This window comes from Marmota monax, unplaced genomic scaffold (genome assembly GCF_021218885.2).
Source record: "Marmota monax isolate L192 unplaced genomic scaffold, Marmota_monax_Labrador192_F-V1.1 WCK01_AAM20220418_F8-fsc00196, whole genome shotgun sequence".
Classification (NCBI taxonomy): domain Eukaryota; kingdom Metazoa; phylum Chordata; class Mammalia; order Rodentia; family Sciuridae; genus Marmota; species Marmota monax.
The window spans coordinates 2,048,416-2,069,184 of NW_026694390.1; the positions used below are offsets into that span (position 1 = coordinate 2,048,416).

The 20,769-nt window shown below is 38.8% G+C and overlaps 1 protein-coding gene across 2 annotated transcripts; it reads left to right on the forward strand.

Moving 5' to 3' along the window:
• Positions 1 to 11,598: 11,598 nt before the first annotated feature.
• On the forward strand, positions 11,599 to 20,617 carry Camlg (calcium modulating ligand). 2 transcript variants are annotated; one of them, XM_046468104.2, is made up of 5 exons: positions 11,599 to 11,889; positions 13,627 to 13,766; positions 13,854 to 14,087; positions 15,600 to 15,665; positions 20,426 to 20,617. In XM_046468104.2, exons 1-5 carry the CDS (start codon positions 11,718 to 11,720, stop codon positions 20,615 to 20,617), a joined length of 804 nt encoding a protein of 267 aa, XP_046324060.1. In that variant the 5' UTR covers positions 11,599 to 11,717. The 2 variants fall into 2 exon arrangements, with proteins under 2 accessions (XP_046324060.1, XP_046324059.1); XM_046468103.2 differs by having other exon boundaries at positions 13,627 to 14,087.
• Positions 20,618 to 20,769: the final 152 nt, after the last annotated feature.

Below are 20,769 nucleotides of genomic sequence, written 5' to 3' on the forward strand. Positions count from 1 at the left end.
AAATATGTAAAATGAGACCTCAAAGTCAGGCATGGTAACTATAATCCCAGCTATTTGGGAGGCTAAGGCAGGAGGATGGCAAGTTCAAGGACAGCTTTGACAATTTAGTGAGACTCTGTTTCAAAATAAAGTAAAAAGATCTGAGGACAGGCATGGTGGTGCACACCTGTAATTACAGCGGCTCAGGAGGCTGAGTCAGGAGGATCATGAGTTCAAAGCCAGCCCCAGCAAAAGCAAGGCACTAAGCAACTCAGTGAGACTCTCGCTCTAAATAAAATACACACACACACAAAAAAAAACCAACTAGTGCTGGGGATGTGGCTCAGTAGTTGAGTGCCTCTGAGTTCAAACCCCAGTACCAAAAAAACAAAAACAAACAAACAACAACAAAAAAAAACTTGGAACATAGCTCAGTAATAGAGCACCCCTGGGTTTTAATCCCCGGTAACACAAAAATTGAGAGAGAGAGAGAGATCAAACTGAATTCCATATGTCATACTCCAGAGCAATTGCTCCTTCTCCTTTTCCTTCTCCTTTTGAGATGAGGTCTTGCTGAGTTGCCCAGGTTGGCCTTGAATATGCAATCTTCCTGCCGCAGTGTCCCAAGTAGCTAAGATTACAGGCATGGTTGCCAAAGACTGGGGGGTGTGGAGGAACAGGAAGATGTTGGTCAAAGGGTACAATGTTTTAGTTAGACAAGGGGAATACATAAAAAATAGTTGAGGTGATGGATTGTTAATTAGCTCTTTCAGTCATTTCACATTATATGCAATATCATATCACTTTCTGTGCCATAAATACATACAATTAAAATTTGTCAATTATAAAATTTATAATTTGACAATTTTATAAATTGTCATTATAAAAACTGAATTTTAAAAGAAGGAGGAGGTTGGTTGCTGGACATAATGGCATATTCCTGTAATCCTAGTAACTCGGGAAGCTAAGGCAGGAGGATGACAGGTTTGAGGCCAGCCTTTCAATTTAGTGAGAAAGTAAAAAACATTTTTTTAAAAAAGAAGGAAGAGGTACACATGTGATTCTTTCTTTAGTTCTTTTCTGCTCCTTCCTTTTAGTAACATTAAACTTCTTGATCTTTAAATTTGCTTTTTTTTTTTTCTCTCTCTCTCTCTCTTACTAGGGCTAGGGATTGAACCCAGGGGCATTTTACTGCTAAGCTACATTCCCCAGCCTTCTTATTTTTGGTTGAGACAGGGTCTTGCTAAAATTGCCGAGGCTGGCCTTGAACTTGCCAAGGCTGGCCTCAAACTTGGGATCCTCCTGCCTCAGCCTCCTGAGTCCCTGGGATTACAGGTGTGTGCTACTGCTGCCAGCTTGTCTAAAGATATTATTTTAACAACTGACATTTACAAAGTTCTGGTGTTTTGTTTTGTACCTGGAATTGAACCCAAGGGGGCTTAACCTGAACCACATCCTGACCCTTTTAATTTTGAGACAGGATCTTGCTAAATTACTTTGAACTTGAGATCCTCCTGAGCCACTGATTATGCCACTATGCCCAGGTGCATTTTTTAAAAATGTCTTTTCTTGAGGATATAAGGATTTTGTTTTTGTATACAAATCATTCCAGGTTGGGACAAATGTGAATCTAGAGAAACACATTTTTGCTATGTGTCAAGTGGAAAATCAGCCCTTGTCTGACTTTGGAGAGTCCCAACAGGTCCAGTCAGGCCAGAAACCAAACAGAAAAAAATAATGGTGAAAGCTGGGTGTGGTGGCACATGCCTATAATCCCAGAGGCTTGGGAGGCTGCAGCAGGAGGAGCATGAGTTCAAAGCCAGCCTCAGTAAAAATGAGGTACTAAGCAACTCAGTGAGACCCTGTCTCTAAATAAAATACAAAATAGGGCTGGGGATGTGGCTCAGTGGTTGAGTGCCCCTGAGTTCAATCCCTGGTAAACCCCTCCCCCCACAATAATAGTGAAAGGTGGGAAAATAATTTATTCACTACAGCTATGTTAGGAAGATAAGGGGGATCAAACGTCTCTAGAGTACTGACAAGGGCTTCAGAATTAAATAAAGGAAGACCTGAAGCAGCCAGCAGGAGGCTTGAATATTTAAGCAGTCCTGTTCAAACTGTTGGTTTGGTTGATCGTTATCTCAAGTCTGGTTCTGCAGGTGATTGCAGAGAACTCATTATTGCTGGAAGGGGCGATCCAGGTTTCATCATGAGATGATTATCCTGTGTGGGGGAGGCGACCTCAGTTCCTGTCCTGGACTGATTGCTTTCAGGTAGGCAGGCAGTCTGGTCATGGGGTGATCTGCCTGCAAGACTCTGCTGTTCCTGGAACATTTAGGGCAATGATCCTTCTCACAGGTTTACCTTATGCACACAGTGTTTCCCAATTTGTATAGAGTTGACAATCTCATCTGAGGTGAGGTTAATTCCTTTTTTTAGTGGCTTTTCCTTGAAGGTTTTTAAGCTTGATCATATTCAGTCCTGTACAGAAACAAGGAAGCATTTGCTTATTATTTAAAACTTTATACTTTGTTTCTTTTCTAGGTCTATGTCAAGAAAGTTTGGTTTAGAAAAGTTTCTGAAAATAGTGCCTTTATTTAATTTCTCTAAGACGAATCTCTAGACAAATCCAAGGAATAGAGACATGTCAAATTGACCAGTGCAATTGTTGTTTATTTATTTAAATAAACAAAGCTTAAGCAAATCGCCTCCAGTGACCTACTTTCTCCAGCCACACCCTCCCTGCCTACAATCATCACCCAGTCAGTTAATCCACTAAAGTGAATTAATGCACTCATTGGATTAAGACTATCATAACCCAATCAGTTTACCTCTAAACTTTCTTGTATTCTGTAACACACCAGCTTTTAGGAGACATCTCATATCAAAACCATAACACCAATTAATTCTAAATGTCACTTAACTATTGGGGCTGGGCTTGTGGCTCAGTGGCAGAGCACTTGCCTTGCACATGTGAGGCACTGGGTTCGATCCTCAGCACCACATAAAAATAAATAAACAAAATAAAGATATTGCATTTCTCTGTAACTAAAAAATATTTTATAAAAGCTTGGGGCTGGGGATGTGGCTCAAGTGGTAGCGTGCTCGCCTGTCATGCGTGCGGCCCGGGTTCGATCCTCAGCACCACATACAAACAAAGATGTTGTGTCCGCCGAGAACTAAATAAATAAATATTTAAAAAAATTAAAAAAAAAATAAAAGCTTAACTATTTATCCTAATTCCATCAAAACTTTTACCCCAAATGACATGATGTTTTACATCACGTATATAGTCATCAAATACTCTCAGAGAAAGCCACTAGAAGTAGCTGTTGGATAAATATTGTGATAGTTATCATGGTAAATCAAAAGCCTGTAACAAATCCACTGCTTTTCTTTTACATTTTATTTGATGTATATAAATATTTTTGTCTTTTATTCCTAAGGGATGAGAGTCCAGTGAAAGCAAACTTCCTTCAAGGAATTGGTGCAGTAGCACAGACTTGCACTGCCAGTGACTTAGGAGGCTGAGGCAGGAGGATCACAAGTTCAAGGCCAGCCTCCAAAACTTAGCAAGACCCCATCTCAAAATAACACAATGGCTAGATATTATCTCATTGATAAAGCAACTCCAGGTTCAATACACACACACAAAGACATAACAGAATCTGCACTTTCATATTATCAAATTATGAGTTCTTGTATATCCATAGCAAGTAAATAAATGAATGAATAAAGAAACTTGATCTAGTTATTCCTAAGGAAATTGTAACCATTCAGAATTCTTGGATGTATGTAATTCCTTCCTTTTGTGTTTATGAACTACATTGATGATTAAGATGTTTTCACCGTGATTTCAGTAAACTATAAATAGAGGACAATAGCAGAGACCAAAACATGCAACTCTGAACTATTGTTTTTGGTTTTTTTGTTCCCAAAACATTAATGGACTAGGAAGTGTGAAGCTCTTGGTTCAACCCCCAGTGCCAACAAAACAAAACAACCAAAGTGTATCTACATATGATTAGATACCTTTATTCTTTGTTGCCAATTATATTTGAGTTATTATGTATTGAAATAAGAAAAGACAATATTGCAGAGGCAAAGAATATTTGGTGAGAGAATTGAACAACAGCAGATGAGGTAGAGAGGGAAGATGGGAGGGGAGGGGAGGGGGGATAGTAGGGGATAGGAAAGGTAGCAGAATACAACAGTCACTAATATGGCATTATGTAAAAATGTGAATGTGTACCCGATGTGATTCTGCAATTTGTATTTGGGGTAAAAATGGGAGCTCATAACCCACTTGAATCAAATGTATGAAAGATGATATGTCATGAGCTTTGTAATGTTTTGAACAACCAATAAAAAAAAAGAATATTTGGTAAAATAAAGACTTTTGTGTTCCACATGTTTATTTATCATTTTTTATTTTTCTGATATTTTGGTTGTTACATTTAAAATCCCAAAATACCAAGCATTGTAAGGAAGTTACAAGTCCATTGACAATGATCTTTTTTTTTTTTTTTGTACCAGGAATTGAACCCAAGGGTGCTTAGCCATTGAGCCACATCCATTTTTTGTTTTGAGACAGGGTCTTACTAAGTTGCAGAGGCTGGCTTTGAATTTGTGATCCTCCTGACTCAGCTTTCCAAACCACTGGGATTATAGGCATGTGCCACTGTGCCCTGTGACAATGGTCTTTTTAAAATCAGAAAATCCAAAAATAAATAGAATGTAGAAAAGCTAGAATTCATTCCCCATACTTCTTTTCTTTCTTTAAAGAAGAAAAAGGAGCATCATGTTAATTAAAACTAGAGTAAACTAAGTGTAGTCTAGGTTGAGAAGAATTTGAAGGAAAGTGTTCAAGCTTTGAGTGTTCTCTATGGTTGAAGAACAATGTCACTTTGATTTGAAGTGAAAGCTGTAATTAGGTGATTTTCTGATTTGGCTGCAGAAGACATGCCATACTATTTTAATATTCAAAGAAAACCCTTTCAGCTGTTTTCATAAATATATTGGAACTGACAGTGATAATAGAGAAATGAGAAACTTTAATTGTCTTGATTCTTTACGTTTTTCTTTTTTAAAATTGTTTGTTTCTGGTACTGGAAATTGAACCCAGAGATGGTTTACGGCTGAGTTACATCCCCAGCTCCTTATTTATTTATTTATTTTAAAGATAGGTCCTTGTTAAGTTGCTTAGAGCCTTGCTGCATTGCTGAAGCTGGCCTTGAACTTGTAGACCTTCTGCTTCAGCCTCCTGGGTCGCTGGGATCACAGGCATGCCACTACTCCTGGGTCTTGTGGGGTTTTGCTGGATACATTTCTGCTCTCTGATACATGGTAAGTGTTGGCAAAAGGAGGACCAGTGAAAGAAATTAAAGTTCTCTTAAATGCTATCTCAAATGTATTAGCAACATTTTTCTAAGGTGTTTAATAATTAAGTTTTAATGAAACAGTAACTTTTAGATTTATATCCATATGGGCTAACTTTAACTGAAATGTTTAGGATGGTCCCTTCAGGAGTGTACAACTACTGATTACCAGATGGATCAGAATGATTGTGTTTCTTGAAAATATCATCTTCCTTAAATAGTATTAAAATTTGTTTTCATTGTTCAAGTGGTGCATTCAACTGAAAATTTTCTTGAAAGCTGCTTGATATATTAGGAAGCAATTTTCAAATTTTAACAAATTAAAATAAATGTATATTTACCCCTCTTTTTAAGAAGCAAAATCATAACATACTGATGTTCCTTTAAAGAACTAAAATTTTCTTCTCAATGTGATTTATGTATTGACATTCCTAGGTCCATTCTTAATAGCAGTAAAGAATCTTACAGAGAGAAACATTTGTGCTTCTAGGGATAATCTTCCTTGTGCCTCACTGCCTCCTAAATGGATATTACTTTTTTTTTTCTTCCATTGGTACTGGAGACTGAACTCAAGGACACTTTACAACTAAGCTACATCCAGGTCCTTTTTATTTTTTGTTGATACAGGGACTCACTAAATTGTTCAGGGCCTCACTAAGTCAATGAGGATGACCTCAAATTTGTGATCCTCTTGCCTTGGCCTCCTGAGCCAGTGGGATTACAAGCATGCATCACCATGAAGTGCTTGGTTATTTATTTATTTATTTATTTTTACCTTAAAACAACAGAACTTTTTTTTTTTTTCACAGTTCTATTCCTTACAGTTCCTTACAGGCTATAGGTCCAAGATCAAGGTACCAGCTGATTCAGTTGCTAGTGAGAAATCTCTTCCAGGCTTTCAGACAGCTTTCCTTCTCATTGTGTTCTTGCATGGTGGAAGGACAGAGGGATCTGATGTATTTGTCACTTCTTATAAGGTTATCAGCACTGTTGCTTTAGAGCCCCACCCATATGACCTCATTTAACCTTATCACCTCCTCATAAATTCTGCTTCCAAATATAATTCCTTTAGGGGCTAAGGCTTCAACCCATAATTTTTGTGTGTGGTGGGGGGAGAAGACAAAAACATTTAGTGTCTAACAGAATTTAATTTTTTTTGTATTTTTTTAATTAGTTATACATGATAGTAGAATGCATTTTGATATAGCATATATAATGGAGTATAATTTCTCATTCTTCTGGTTATGCATGGTGTAGAATCCCATCAGTCATATAGTTATATAGGTACATAGGGTAATAATATGACTCGTGTTATTACTGCATGCTGTGTTAGCATATATTTCACAAATTTACTTTAAAAAATATTTTAAAGGCTGGGGATATGGCTCAGTGGTCTAGTGCCCCTGAGTTCAATCCCTGGTACCCACCCCCAAAAAACATTTTAGATATTGTATAACATGCACAATCCAAGGTAATTTTATAATAGTTCAAAAAAACATAAATTTCAGCCAGGTGTGGTAGCACACACCTGTAATCCCAGTGACTCAGGAGGTTCAGGCAGGAGGATTGCAATTTCAAGGCCAGCCTTAGCAATTTGGAAAGGCCCTAAGTAATCTATCAAGTCCCTGTCTAAAAATTTTTAAAAATAAAAAAAGGCTGGGGGTGGAGCTTAGTGGTAAAGCATCCCTGGGTTCAATCCTCAGTACCAGAAAAGTAAAAAAAAAAAAAAAAAAATTTAATTAGGATTCACAATATTTGTTCTCCAGATAATAAGAGAACAAATGAGCCTGTGTGATGATGCACACCCGTAATCCTAGTGGCTCAGGAGGCTGAGGCAGGAGGATCTTGAGTTGAAATCCAGCCTCAGCAAAATCGAGGTACTAAGTAAGCAACTCAGAGAGACCCTGTCTCTAAATAAAATACAAAATAGGGCTGGGGATGTGTCTCAGTGATTAAGTGCCCCTGAGTTCAATCCCCAAAAAAACAAAAAGAGAGAGAATAAATGAGCTTTTGGGGAATATTCAATGCTTTCTAAGGTTTTGCAGGGGGACAGTAAGAAACTATCTTCAGTCATCTTTTCTTTCTTTTTGATGTAAAGCAAATAATAATTCTACTATGCCACATTTTAAAAGATATAGTTGTAAATTATGAAAGATCCTTGAATTTTTAAAAAATACTTCTGTTTTATTTATTGATTTTTATGTGGTGCTGGGGATCAACCCCGGTGCCTCATATGTGCTAGGCAAACATTCTATCACTGAGCCACAACCCCCAACCCGACGATCCTTGAATTTTCTACAGCTCTATAACTACTAAAGTAACAAACAACAGCAATCTTGGTATATGAATCTGAATTTGTCAGTTCTACCATAAAAAGTACTTTTTCTAATTTCTAGAATTTTTAAAATAACATTTCTGTAAGTCTAATAATAACATTCACTCAAGCAGTACCATTTATTTTAGATTGTGAAAATTTTATTGTTTTTAGTGTAATGAATTGAGTCTATTTGATTGTTTTGCAACCTTTAGAATAACAATATTTTTGTTTGTTTGTTGTTTTTTTATACTGTGATTGGACCCTGGGTGAGTGCTCTATCACTGAGTTTCATCTCCAACCAAAACAAAGAAAGTGTTTCTCTTAATGAAATATGCATAACAGTTATTATCTAGAGGACCACCAAATGTGATTTCAAAATGTTGTTAACTAGGCTGGGACTGTAGCTCAGTGGTAGAAGTACCTGCCTTGCACATGTGAGGCACTGGGTATGATCCTCAGTACCACATAAAAAAAATAAATAAATAAAGCTATTGTGTCCATCTACAACTAAAAAAAAAATAAAAATGTGTTAACTATTGCATATATAATCCTTATATAGAATTTTTAATTTTATAAATAATATATAATGTTGTAAAATTAAATTCTTATTCTCAAATTCAAGTTATTATTGATTGCCAGTGTTGGGGTTAAATCTCTATTCTCTCAAATCTTAGAAACAAGATTTGTCTTCCTTTGTGAAGTTTGTAGTTTTCACTGTTTTATTCTTATATATAAAAAATTAATACTGCCGGACATGGTGGAACGTGCCTGTAATTCCAGCAATTTGGGAAGCTGAGGCAGGAGGATTACAAATTCAAAGCCAGCCTCAGCAATTTAGTGAAGCCCTAAGCAATTCAGTGATATTCTGTCTCAAAATAAAAAATAAAAAGGAATGGGATGTAGGTCAGTGGTTAAGCATCCCTGAGTTCAATCCCTGGCACCAAAAAAAAAAAAAATTATTGGGGCTGGGGATGTAGCTCAGTGGATAGAGTTCTTGCCTTGTTTGCACAAGGTCCTGGGTTCAATTCCCAGCACACACACACACGCTTTGTAATCCAAGCAATCATTTGATCTGTGCTAATTTATCAATTTGGCTATTCAATAAAGTCAATTGAAAGAGCTTACAGTTACTGGTTGTTGAAAGCAATGTGAATAACTAGCCAGTCACTGAGTGGTGCTGTGTTGTACATCTATGCAATATCCCCTGCAATCTCAGCCACTTGGGAGGCTGAAGCAGGAGACTCTCAAATTCAGGATCAGCATAGGCAATTTAGAGAGACCCTATCTTGAAATGAAATTTTTAAAAAGGACTTGGGATGTAGCTTTATTGCAGGACAGGAGCAGTATTTATACATTCCACACAGTCAACCAATCAGGAATCTCCACACTTAATGGCTCGCTTTTGTTACTTCTCAAACCACTCCCTCTGGCATTTTGCCGGGCACCATCCAGACTTGTTCATGAACTCTAACATTCCCCTGGCAAAATGCCAGGTGTTATTTTGACTTCTTTACAGACTCTAATAAATCCCCAACACTGTTAAAAGAAAACAAAATAAAAATGAAAACGAACTTAAATTGAGCAACAAAAATACCACAGACCTTGTACTTGCGATCCTTTTCCCTCAGCCTCCCAGGATTACAAGTGTGTGACACTATACTCAGTGATAAACTGATTTTTTTTTCTTTTTCTTTTTGGAACTAGGGATTGAACTCAGGGCACTTAACAAAGAGCTACAACCCCAGCCCTTTTTTGTATTTTATTTAGAGACAGGGTCTCACTGAGTTGCTCAGTAAGTAGATTTTGCTAAGGCTGGCTTTGAACTTGGCTCCTGCCTCAGCCTTCTGAGCAAGGGAGAAGAAGCAACCCCTTTGTTGGGGGGGTTACCTTTTGTGGGCAATGACAAGCCAAAGACTTAGGCTGGGTTGCTCAGGAGTGCTTGCTGCTTGTTTCACATTCAAACAGTTCTTGGGCGGGTTTTCTGTATTCCAATGGTTTATGGGAACGGCTGTCTCCATTCCCCCCCCACCCGCCCCCCCTCCGGTGGTGGGGTTCAACCTGAGATTTTGTGCATACCAGGCAACAGGCAAGCACTCTAGCACAGAGCCACATCCCCAGTCCTGGCACTTCACTTTAGAGACTCGATTTATCTTTTCCTGTTGGTAATCTCAGATTCCTATCTCAATAGTGTAGCAAGTTTCCTTGCAAGGAGCCCAACAGGCTGATTTACACTAGAGCCTCAGGGACCTGGCCAAGGTCCCCTCTTAGCAAGTGTTGATGGGGTCTTTCACTTAGTTGACTACTGAATGCAAGGATTACATTTTTATTTTCCTGGGCCCATGGTGTTATTGTCAGGGTCCAGATCCTTGGTGTGCAGAAGAAAGAACTGAGCAAGACACACAGAAGTCACAGGCAATGCACCGATTTATTAAAGGTGGAAGTAGCAGAGTGGGCCCAGCAAGAGAGACTCAAGGTCCTGATGTCTGGAAATCAGTGTCTTATATGCTTAGCTATGAGGTGTTCCCTTCCCTATACTGGCCTGATTGAAGACCTTACCCTATTTGCCTCCCCACTGGTTACCTTATGATACCTGATTATTGTCCAATTTCCCCATTGGTTACTTTAGAAAACCTAATTAGAATACTGTCCAATTTACCCCCACTGGTCACTTTAAAATACCAAACCTGGCTGGCGTTGTCATGGTGATACATCCTCAGTGGCGGGAGTTGTCATGGTAACGGGACTTAAGGTAAACAGGGACGTGACCAGTTTTCTGTCTTGTCCTCCAGCCATGTCCTTCCTATGAACCCTGCCTCTGCCATTTTGGCGTCCTGAAGTCCTACCTAACATTGGCAATTTTGCCTGCGGGCTCCTGCCTCCATGTAAACTTACTTAAAATATTTTATAACTGTGCTGCTATTAAAGACGACTATAACTCAGATTTGGCTCGTTATTATATGATAATAATTGTTTCCTCTGATACTAAGAGAAACTAAAATTGAAGCGTTTTCGTGGGCTCCCAAATTACTAGGGGCCCTCAATGTTGCGCCTATTGGGCCTGAGGAGTAAGTCGGCCTGTCGTGCGTTCCCTGTTCTAGGAACTTCAGCAGTGGACAAAACAAGGCTTGCCTTCAGCAAGCTTGCATTCCAGCTAGTGAGACACAAACAAAATTAGTACACTTAGCAGGCGAGGTGATTGAGAGTGAAGGAGAAACATAATGCAAAACAAGGGAACACAGAGTGCTGTGCGCTGTAATCCCAGCGGCTCAGGAGACTAAGGCGGGAGAACCGCGAGTTCAAAGCCAGCCTCAGCAATTTAGCGAGGTGCTAAGCAACACAGTGAGACCATGTCTCTATAAAACACAAAACAGGGCGGGGGACGTGGCTCCGTGGTCGAGTGCCCCTGAGTTCAATCCCCGGTACCAAACACACACTCAGAGTTCTGTTAATTTAGATAGAATGGACATGGAAGCTTTCTTGGGAAAACCTCATTTGAACAAGAAAATAAGCCTAGAAGAAACCGGGCGTGTTTCCGGAAAAAGGGATGAGAATCGGCACCCCCCAACAAATCCCAGTCAATGCTCCCCCAGGCGTCGCTCCCGCAGTTACGTATTTCCCAGACGGCGAGCCGACCGCAGAAGGGCTGGAGACAGGCGCCTGACGCTGCAATCTCCATTTTGCTTCCTGGCAATAATGTAGTATGAACCCGCTCCTCACTGACGTCCTTGCCCACCCGTCAGGCCGAGTGCTGGTTTTCTTGACCTCCGCATGAACAGCAGTGGGGGACTCAACAGCGGGGAAGGCAAGTAAGTGAGAGCCAGCCAAGGTGGGTAGGGACGCGTGCCCTCTTTGCCCTCACCCAAGATGGCGGCCAGAGCCTGTGCGCGGTCCCTCGGGCCGCGCGTGCTCAGCCGGCCTATTCTGGCACCGCGCTGGGGGGCGGATCTACCGTGGGAGGGTGACGTGCTTTCTGCTGCCCTAAGTCATCCGCGCCGGCACCTCCTCTCTCACTACTGCCACATCTCCCACACTGTGGAGGAAGGATGGAGCCGGTGACCGTGGCCACCGACGGCGGGGACAGACCCGGGGCCTCGGCGGGCTCAGGCATGTCTGCTTCCCAGCGTCGGGCGGAGCTTCGGCGGAGAAAGCTGCTCATGAACTCGGAGCAGCGCATCAACCGCATCATGGGCTTTCACAGGCCCGGGAGCGGCGCGGGTGAGAGCCTCGGTTTCCCACCCCTTACGGTCTTCAGGATCATTCTGCCCTCCCTCCTCCACTGCACTGATGTTGTGGACCAAACCCTGCTCACTGACCTCCATTTTGCTCCTGCCCGTTTAAGTGATGCCCCCCCGTTCTCACTCCTTAGCTCCAGGACGGACCTAGTCACTCCGCACAGTTTTCCCGGAGCTTTGCTGAGACTGTCCCCACTTGGTGCAAAGCCTTGGTCCCTGAGTCCCTCCGCCCCGTTACTCTCTCGCCTTTCTTGAAGGGCGTACATTTCATCCCCAGACTGACCGCGCCCCTCAGGCCAATTGTTTTCGTTTCCATCTGTTCCAAATGCTTTTCCTTCCATTGCCTTCCTGGCCTCTACTTTCTATTGCCTTTTGCTGTATAACTCTTGTCTTTATAAACTGCCTGCTCGTCCATCCTACGTGGATCGGGGACTCATATCTTGGTGTCGGTGTTCAGTGCTCTTAATACTGTGACCAACAGACCTTCTAGAAGAGGTGGGGGAAAAAGTGATCATCTTTTATAAACCCAACAGGTGCGACATCCTCACCTGAGATTTTTCTCTCATTAGATGAGGTTACTGCGGTTTGTTTCGGGAACCACATTTCACTCTAAAGGAAAGTACATTCTCACCCAAAGACTTGTCCAATAAAGGCTTTTGAAGTGAATATAATTGAACACTTAGAATGCCCTAATATTGTCTAAGTTTAAATTTTAAGTGTGTTCTTAAGTGATTGCCTTAGTCAGTTTTTGCAAGCTCCTTAGATCTTCGTGACTTCTGTGAGGCTTGGGTAGTGTCAACTTCAGACAGTTCAAATGAGATGTAGGAGCACCATTAGAAGAAAGGTTTTTCCATTAATGGTTAATATCAGGATCTTCTTTCTTTCTCAGAGCATTATTTATTATATCTGACATTATATATAATAAATAACATGTATGTTATATATATGTGTTATAATATATATAATATTTATATATATACACACATTTTGGTACCACGGGTGCTTCACCACTGAGCCACATCCCCAGCTTTTTTTTTTACATTTTATTTAGAGCAGAGTCTGGCCAAGTTGCTGAGGCTGGCTTTGAATTTATAATCCTCCTGCCTCAGCCTCCCTGTATTGTAGGTGTGCCACTGCACCCAACTACTTAGTATCTTTCTGTATTTTGTTCTTTTGTTTTGAAACTTATTTCTATTTTTTTGTTGTTGTTGTTGTTTTGAATCAGCAGCATCCTAAAACTATGTAAGTACTTACTAATGGCTGCCCTAATGGCTGCCTAACAATAGTTGTAGGCTATGCCACACCCTATGCTCACAGAGCTCTGGATTCAGAAATTTTATTTTAAAATTCAGATCTTAAAAATCTTTAATGGCTTTGTATTTTTAACCAAATAAGCTAGTGCAACCAATGCAGTCATATTTCTGGAATATGTTATCCATGAAAAGTTGGTCTTGACAGCTTCTTCCATCCTTGATTATCTTTCCTAGTTTGTTTTTTAGTCCTATCTCCTACCCACAAAGTTTGGATTATTTCCTCTGCAGGAATACTCTTGGGTGATATAGTTTGATGGTATAGAAAGAGGAACTTGTTTTTATTTTATGCAAAATCAGTATTTTGATTCAGTGACTGTCAAGTTTTAGCTGCAGCAACATATTTTAAAAATATTAACACATAAGGCATGTGTAATAACAAAAGGCTTTTAATTTTTTTTCCCCCTTAGAAGAGGAAAGTCAAGCAAAATCAAAGCAGCAGGACAGTGATAAACTGAACTCCCTCAGCATTCCTTCCGTTTCAAAGCGAGTAGTGCTGGGTGACTCGGTCAGTCCAGGAACAACTGACCAGCAGGGTGGTGTTGTGGAGGTAAAGGGGACCCAGCTGGGAGACAAATTGGACTCTTTTATTAAACCACTGGAGTACAGTAATGATGTCAACCTTGATCTCCGACAGCGAAACAGAGGGGACCTGACCACGGATACTGTCCAGAGGGGTTCTCGCCATGGCCTAGAACAGTACCTTTCCAGATTTGAAGAAGCAATGAAATTACGGAAACAGTTGATCAGTGAAAAGCCCAATCCAGATGATGGAAGTGCATCAGAAGAATTTGACTCTTTTCGAATATTTAGATTGGTGGGATGTGCTCTTCTTGCTCTTGGTGTCAGAGCTTTTGTTTGCAAATATTTGGTAAGGAAAGAGCTATAAACTAACTAAATTTGGAAAATGCAAGTTGGCTATATACTTTTAATTCACAGGATTAATTGCCAATATTAAGATAATATCTACCAGATTTATGGAGCTATTTGGAGGTGTATTATATAAACTTCATTATTCACCATAGTTACAGAATGAGAGCCTATTAATAATTATTAAAGGTGTTCTTTATGCCAGCTACCATTAAGTGCTTTGCTAGTAATAACTTATTTAATTTTCATCCTTTATGAACTAGATATCATTTAAATCTGTAAAGGAATGAAGACTCGGGTTAAATCACTTGCCCAAGGTCACATAGCATCTAAGTGACAGCTGAGATTAAATCCAGGCAGTTTCATACTAGAACCAAAGGGTTAAGTGCCAATATAGAAAGTATATTAATTATTAAGTTCCAAAGAGTATAGAGTTCCTGAATATGAAGTAAATTTTTTCTGTGTGTCAAAAGGTATTTCAACATTTTCATAATGTTGAAGTAGTATGACAGGCCTTTTTTGTACCATGATGTGGTCCTGTTATTTTACAGTAGTGGAAGGCTGCAGAAAAGCATAGCTCATAGTTCACTCGAATCTTGTTCTTAGAACTATTTCCGTTCAATAGACATTTTAAGAATATCTACCATATATCAGGCACATAAACAAATTTTCCAGGTAATTAAGATTTATATCATTAAGCAAAACAGTTTTTGAAAATCTTTTTATGCAAATGTTGCTTTAGTTATAATCAACAGATCTGATTTTTTTTCTCCCTGATAATAAATTATAGCAAAGATTGATGATGCTTTTAACATTTAGTGAGCTAGATAGCTGCTTTTATCTCTCTTATCTAAAGGACTCTGTGCTTTCATGCTTTTAAAGCATCATCTCATTTTTGTGCCTCGTTTTTTCAGGAGCTTTTTTTTTTTTTTTTTTGCTTTGGTTTTCTTCACTATGAACTTCTCAATTGTTTAGTTCTCACTGCTCTCACTATAATATGCCACCTAATGATCTTTGCTCCTTGGTTCCCTTCATAATATTTTTAACTTTAGAAATAATTGTGTAAATTAAATGTTACTTTGATCTTTTCCATTTTGCCTAAGAAGCCAGATCATCAAGTCATTTTATCTATAGTGTGAATAGCTCCTAATTTGAGGGCCCAAGATGGTAGCCATCTGAGTTATTCTTTGCCCCAAAGTCTAAGGAATGAATGGTGTATGTTTTGAGTGTTGGGCCTTTTAGGTATGCTTTAGGTTGTCAGTTTCTTCTAGGTGAAGGAAATTCATGATGTATTATTATATATCTAGCTCTAGTTTATACTCTTAAATAATTTTTAAAAAGTAAATTTTTATGAGAGAAGACTTTTGGGGAAATTGAAAGAACTATATAACTTTCAGCACTAAATTAGTATTTTATTGTAGTTTTTTGCTTGGAATTTTATAGCTTCTGTTTGATTTATTGTGGTTTGAATGATTATGTTGGAAATATTTAATTTTATCTTTTATCTTCACAGTCCATATTTGCTCCATTTCTTACTTTACAACTTGCGTACATGGGACTGTACAAATATTTTCCCAAGGTAAATTAAAATCTTTTCTAAGTTTGGTGATATATTTAGATTGATTCATGACTAGCTAATTTTAAGAACTTAAAAAAAAAAATGGTCCTGCTGGGCACAGTGGCTCACGTATGTAATTCCGGCAGCGCAGGAAGCTGAGGCAGGAGGATGGAAAGTTCAGAAACACCCTCAGCAACGTAATGAGGCCCTAAGCAACTTAGCGAGACCTCATCTCAAAATAAATAAAAAAGGCTGGGGATGTGGCTCAGTGGTTAAGTGCCTCTGGGTTCAATCCCCAGTACCAAAACCAAACCAAAACAAAACAAAACACTTGGTTCTACTTGTGTTCTGAATCAGTAATGCTCAAAGTATGGTTTGCCTGCCAGTGCTGATCTTCAAACTAATTATGTCTCAAGATGTATTAAGTTCAAAATGGAGCGATCAGTCCCAGCTGCTCAAGAGGCTGAGGCAGGAAGATTGTGAGTTCAAAGTCGGCCTCAGCAAAAGCGAGGCACTAAGCAACTTAGTGAGACCCTGTCTCTAAATAAGATACAAAATAGGGCTGGGGATGTGGCTCAGTGGTCCACTGCCCCTGAGTTAAAAAAACAAAAACAAAACTCACATAAAACTTGGTCAGACAAATAAAGTTATCTTGGATATCAGGCAACTTGAGCCCCATAAGACTGTGTGTACATCTACAGTCCCTGGTACTCCCCCAAAATAATAAAGTGAATAATCAGGAATTTTCGTAGTACTTTTTATATTATCATACACTTTCATTATATTTTACAAAAATGTTGGTCCATGTGGTTTGAGGTCCTTAGGGTAGTATTAATAGTACTTGTCTAAGAAAAGTGTTCAATTTAATTACTAATTAACTTTAGTAATTCATTTTATTTATAATAAAGGAAATAAATTTTTTAAATTGGTTTGAGGGCTGGGATTGTGGCTCAGCGGTAGAGCGCTTGCCTAGCACTGGCAGGACCCGGGTTCGATCCTCAGCACCACATAAAAATAAAGGCATTGTGTTGTGTCCATCTACACCTAAAAAATAAACACAAAGATAAAATAAAATTATTTTGACTATCTTACTATGCCCCTTATTGAACACTTGGTAACAATGCACTTTATCTTTGAGTTTTTTTTTTTTTTTGGCTGAAAAATTACTACTTGGCTGTTTGCTTAGCCATTTTTTTTGTATGGGTGGTGCTGGGATCCAACTCAGGGCCTCATGCATGCTAGACAGTGCTCTACCACTGAATAATACCCGCAGCCCTGCTTAGTCATTTCTTTTTCTTTAGAACTGGGGATTCATCTTAGGGGTGTTCAACCACTGAGCCATATCCCCAGCCTTTTTTATATTTTATTTAGAGATAGGGTCTTGCTGAGTCACTTGGGGCCTCACTAAATTGCTGAGGCTGGTTTTGAACTCTTGATCCTCTTGCCACAGCCTCCACAGCTGCTGGGATTACAGGCATTCACCCCATGCTTAGTCATTTCTAATGGGCCAATAGATCTGTTTTTGGTTTTGATGGATTTAAAATATTTGTGTTTTGAAGCTCAAACTGGTCAAATACAGAAAGTAAAAGAGTAAAGAAAGAAATATCATTGTAATTAAAGCATTGGCCTAGAAGTTCATTCTTGCATTGAGGATGTAGCTCAGAGTTGGAGCACTTGCCTAGCATACACAAGCCCCTGGGTTTGATCCTCAGCACCATAAACACACAAAAGAAGTTTTCCCTATAGTCAGAGTGGTAAGCTGTCCAAGAAATATTAAAAGAGAAAAATAAAAAGTGTAGAAATATGATCTGTAGCATACTCCTTTTTTGTGTGTGAAAAGGATGCAAAATAATTCATATTTGATTTTGTTTATATATTCATGAAACTATTAACAGTAATAGTATTAACAGTAGTAGTAATAGAGCTGTGTATAGATTACTAGGAAATGGGGGAGAAACAAGAAAGGGAGACTTTTACACTTTCGACAAAACAACATTTTGTTATAGTGGTTTCTTTCTTTTTTTTTTGGTACCAGGGATTGAACCCAGGGGTGCTTAACCACTGAGCCACATCCCATCCCTTTTTATTTTTTTAATTTTGAGACAGGTCTCACTAAGTTGCTTAGGGCCTCATTAAATTGCTTAGGCTGGCTTTGAACTTGCAATCAGCCTCCCAGCCACTGGGATTACAGGCATGCCTCACCCTGCCTGTTTTGTTATGGTAGGTTTTTTTCCTTTTCTTTGTGGTGCTGGGGATTGAATCCAAGGGCACTCTACCTCTTAGCTACATTCCCAACCCCAGTCCTTTTTTTTTTTTTACTTTGAGACTGGGTCTAAGTTAAACTTCCTGTGTTAGCCTCAAATTTTAGAATCCTTCTGCCTCAGCCTCTGGAGGAGCTGGGATTACATGCATGTGCCAATGTGCCCAGATGCTGCAGTAGTTTTTAAACACACAAATGAAAGAATTGTGCAGTGAACACTATCCTTACTATGTAGATTCTGTAATTAACCTCTCATTATATTTGTCATGTATAGAATTTTCTATTTTCAAATCCATCTTATTGGGGCTGGGGATGTGGCTCAAGCGGTAGCGCGCTGCCTGGCTTGCGTGCGGCCCGGGTTCGATCCTCAGCACCACATAACAAAGATGTTGTGTCTGCCAAAAACTAAAAAATAAATAATAAAAAATTCTCTCTCTCTCTCTCTCTCTCTCTCTCTCGCTCTCGCTCTCTAAAAAAAAAAAAAAAACAAAAACAAATCCATCTTATTTTTCTTGCTGTATTTCAAAGTATGTTATAGATGTACATATCTGTATACTTCACCCCTCTAACATATCATTAACTCCAAGTCAATGTTTATGGTTCTTTTTATTTTTTTAGGGGGGGTTTACTGGGGATTAAACCTAGAGGTGCTTTACCACTAAGCTATATTCCCAATCCTTTTTTAAATTTTTTATTTTGAGACAGACTCTAGCTCAGTTATTAGGACTTCATTAAATTGCTGAGACTGGCCTCGAATTTATAATCCTCTTTCCTCAGCCTCCTTAGTCACTGGGATTATAGGTGAACATCCCCTTATCCAGCTGGTTCTTTTTTGTTTTGTTTTGTTTTTGCATGGGGGATAGAACCCAGGGATGTCTTACCACTGAGCCACATCCTCAGCCCTACTTTGTATTTTATTTAGAAACAGAGTCTCTGAGTTGTTTAGGGCCTTGCTAAATTGCTGAGGATGGCTTTGAACTTGTGATCCTCCTGCCACAGCCTCCCGAGCTGCTGGGATTCAGGCGTACACCACTATGCCTAGTTTATTTTTATTTTTTATTTTGAGACAAGGTCTTGCTAAGTTGCTGAGACTGACTAGCTGGTTCTTTTTATTTAAGGTTAACTTTTTGTAAAGGAAATGTGCATGTTCTAAGTGAACCATTTGATAAGTTCTGACAACCTGCAAAACTCAAGGTTTAGAACCTTGTATCATCCCTGAAAGTTTGATTGTGTCCCTTTCCAGGCACTCCCAGTTCCTCTCCCACAAAGGTCTAATTTTCTTTTTCCCACCATAAATTAGTTTTACCTGTTTTAGTAATTAATAGGATCATTTATTCCTTTTTGTGTTTTTATAAGCCTTCCTTAATTCTACATGATATTTTTGAGATTCATCAAGTTTTTGAGTATATTTATAGTTGATTCCCTTTTATTTTGGTGAGTGATAAATCAGGAGTACGAATAAATCCATCTGTTTATTTGATTTCCTGTTGATGGATATCATGGCTGTTCCCAGTTTTGGGTCATTTTGACTAAAATCAAAGTTTTACTTCTAAGAAACTTTCTCTGTGTCTTGGTGGACATGGGCTTCATTTGTCTTAGTTAATTATAACTTTTATTTTTAATTTTTATGTATTTATTTTTAGACAGGGTCCCTCTATGTTGCCCAGGCTGGTCTTGAACTCCTGGGCTGAAGCCATCCTCCCACTTGAGCTTCCTGAATAGTTGGGACTGCAGGTGCACCACCATATCTGGCATAACTTTTTATATTTCTAAAATTATTGAACCATGTGAGTGGTTTTCTTGATACCAATCAATAACTTTTTTTAAAAAAGCAACTTTGAATTTTTTTTTAAAAATGAGAAAATAAATGTTCTCTCTTCCCCCAAAAGTATTCTTGTCCGATGATATCCTGTTGTGCATGTAATCAGGTGTGAATTTCTTTGCATATCATGTAGGACCTTTAAGGATGTTCCTGTGATATGGTTACAAATTACTCAGTGTTCTCCAATATGATCAGCATTCTTCTGCCTCTGGCTTTTGTTATCATGAGACTTAAAATAAGATTTCTCATCTTATTTCTACCAATCTAAGTGCTGCTCCTTCTTGAAGGCCTGTTTTCTACCTCCTCTAGAATTATTCCTTTATTTACAGAAAACTGGAACAATTTCTATCTCCTATGAGCCCTAATGCCACATTGTCCGTGTCATTCATTTAGCAGTTATTGAAGTCCTAACTAATAATGATTTTCCTGTTTTTTGCCTTGTGGTATCATGTATATTTCAAATTGTGTCTTGTTTCCAAGATGATACCTTTTAAAATTTTTTGATAGAATCTTACCTGCTATTGCCTCTAGTTTACTGATTTGCCTATTATATTCTCAGTAAATGCTAGCATATTGTTTTAAAACTTTCTTAACAAGCTCTAAACCAGTTAGGCAAAAATTGCAGAATTCATCATGTTTTATAGAGTTTATATAGTCTGCTGAAAGATGTAAAGTTAATTTGAATCTTTGTCTTTACAGAGTGAAAAGAAAATAAAGACAACAGTATTGACAGCAGCACTTCTATTATCTGGAATTCCTGCTGAAGTGATAAATCGATCAATGGATACCTATAGCAAAATGGGCGAAGTCTTCACAGATCTCTGTGTCTACTTTTTCACTTTTATCTTCTGTCATGAACTGCTCAATTACTGGGGCTCTGAAGTACCATGAAGCCTGCAGAACTCAGAAGAAGCTTACAAAAAAACCAATTACTCTTCTATATTGCAGTGTCTCTAAAAGAGGCATATGAGTTTACACCTTTATGTAATTTTATTTCATAGGGATTATAAAGCCAATAGGAAAGGAATGACAGGTTCCTTGAT

Excerpts from the sequence above, each read along its gene's own strand:
- Camlg (XM_046468103.2), top strand. The coding sequence starts at position 11,718 with ATGGAGCCGGTGACCGTGGCCACCGACGGCGGGGACAGACCCGGGGCC. Across the intron at positions 11,890-13,626 it reads CAGGCCCGGGAGCGGCGCGG|AAGAGGAAAGTCAAGCAAAA; the intron begins GTGAGAGCCTCG and ends TTTCCCCCTTAG. Across the intron at positions 15,666-20,425 it reads TGTACAAATATTTTCCCAAG|AGTGAAAAGAAAATAAAGAC; the intron begins GTAAATTAAAAT and ends TTGTCTTTACAG.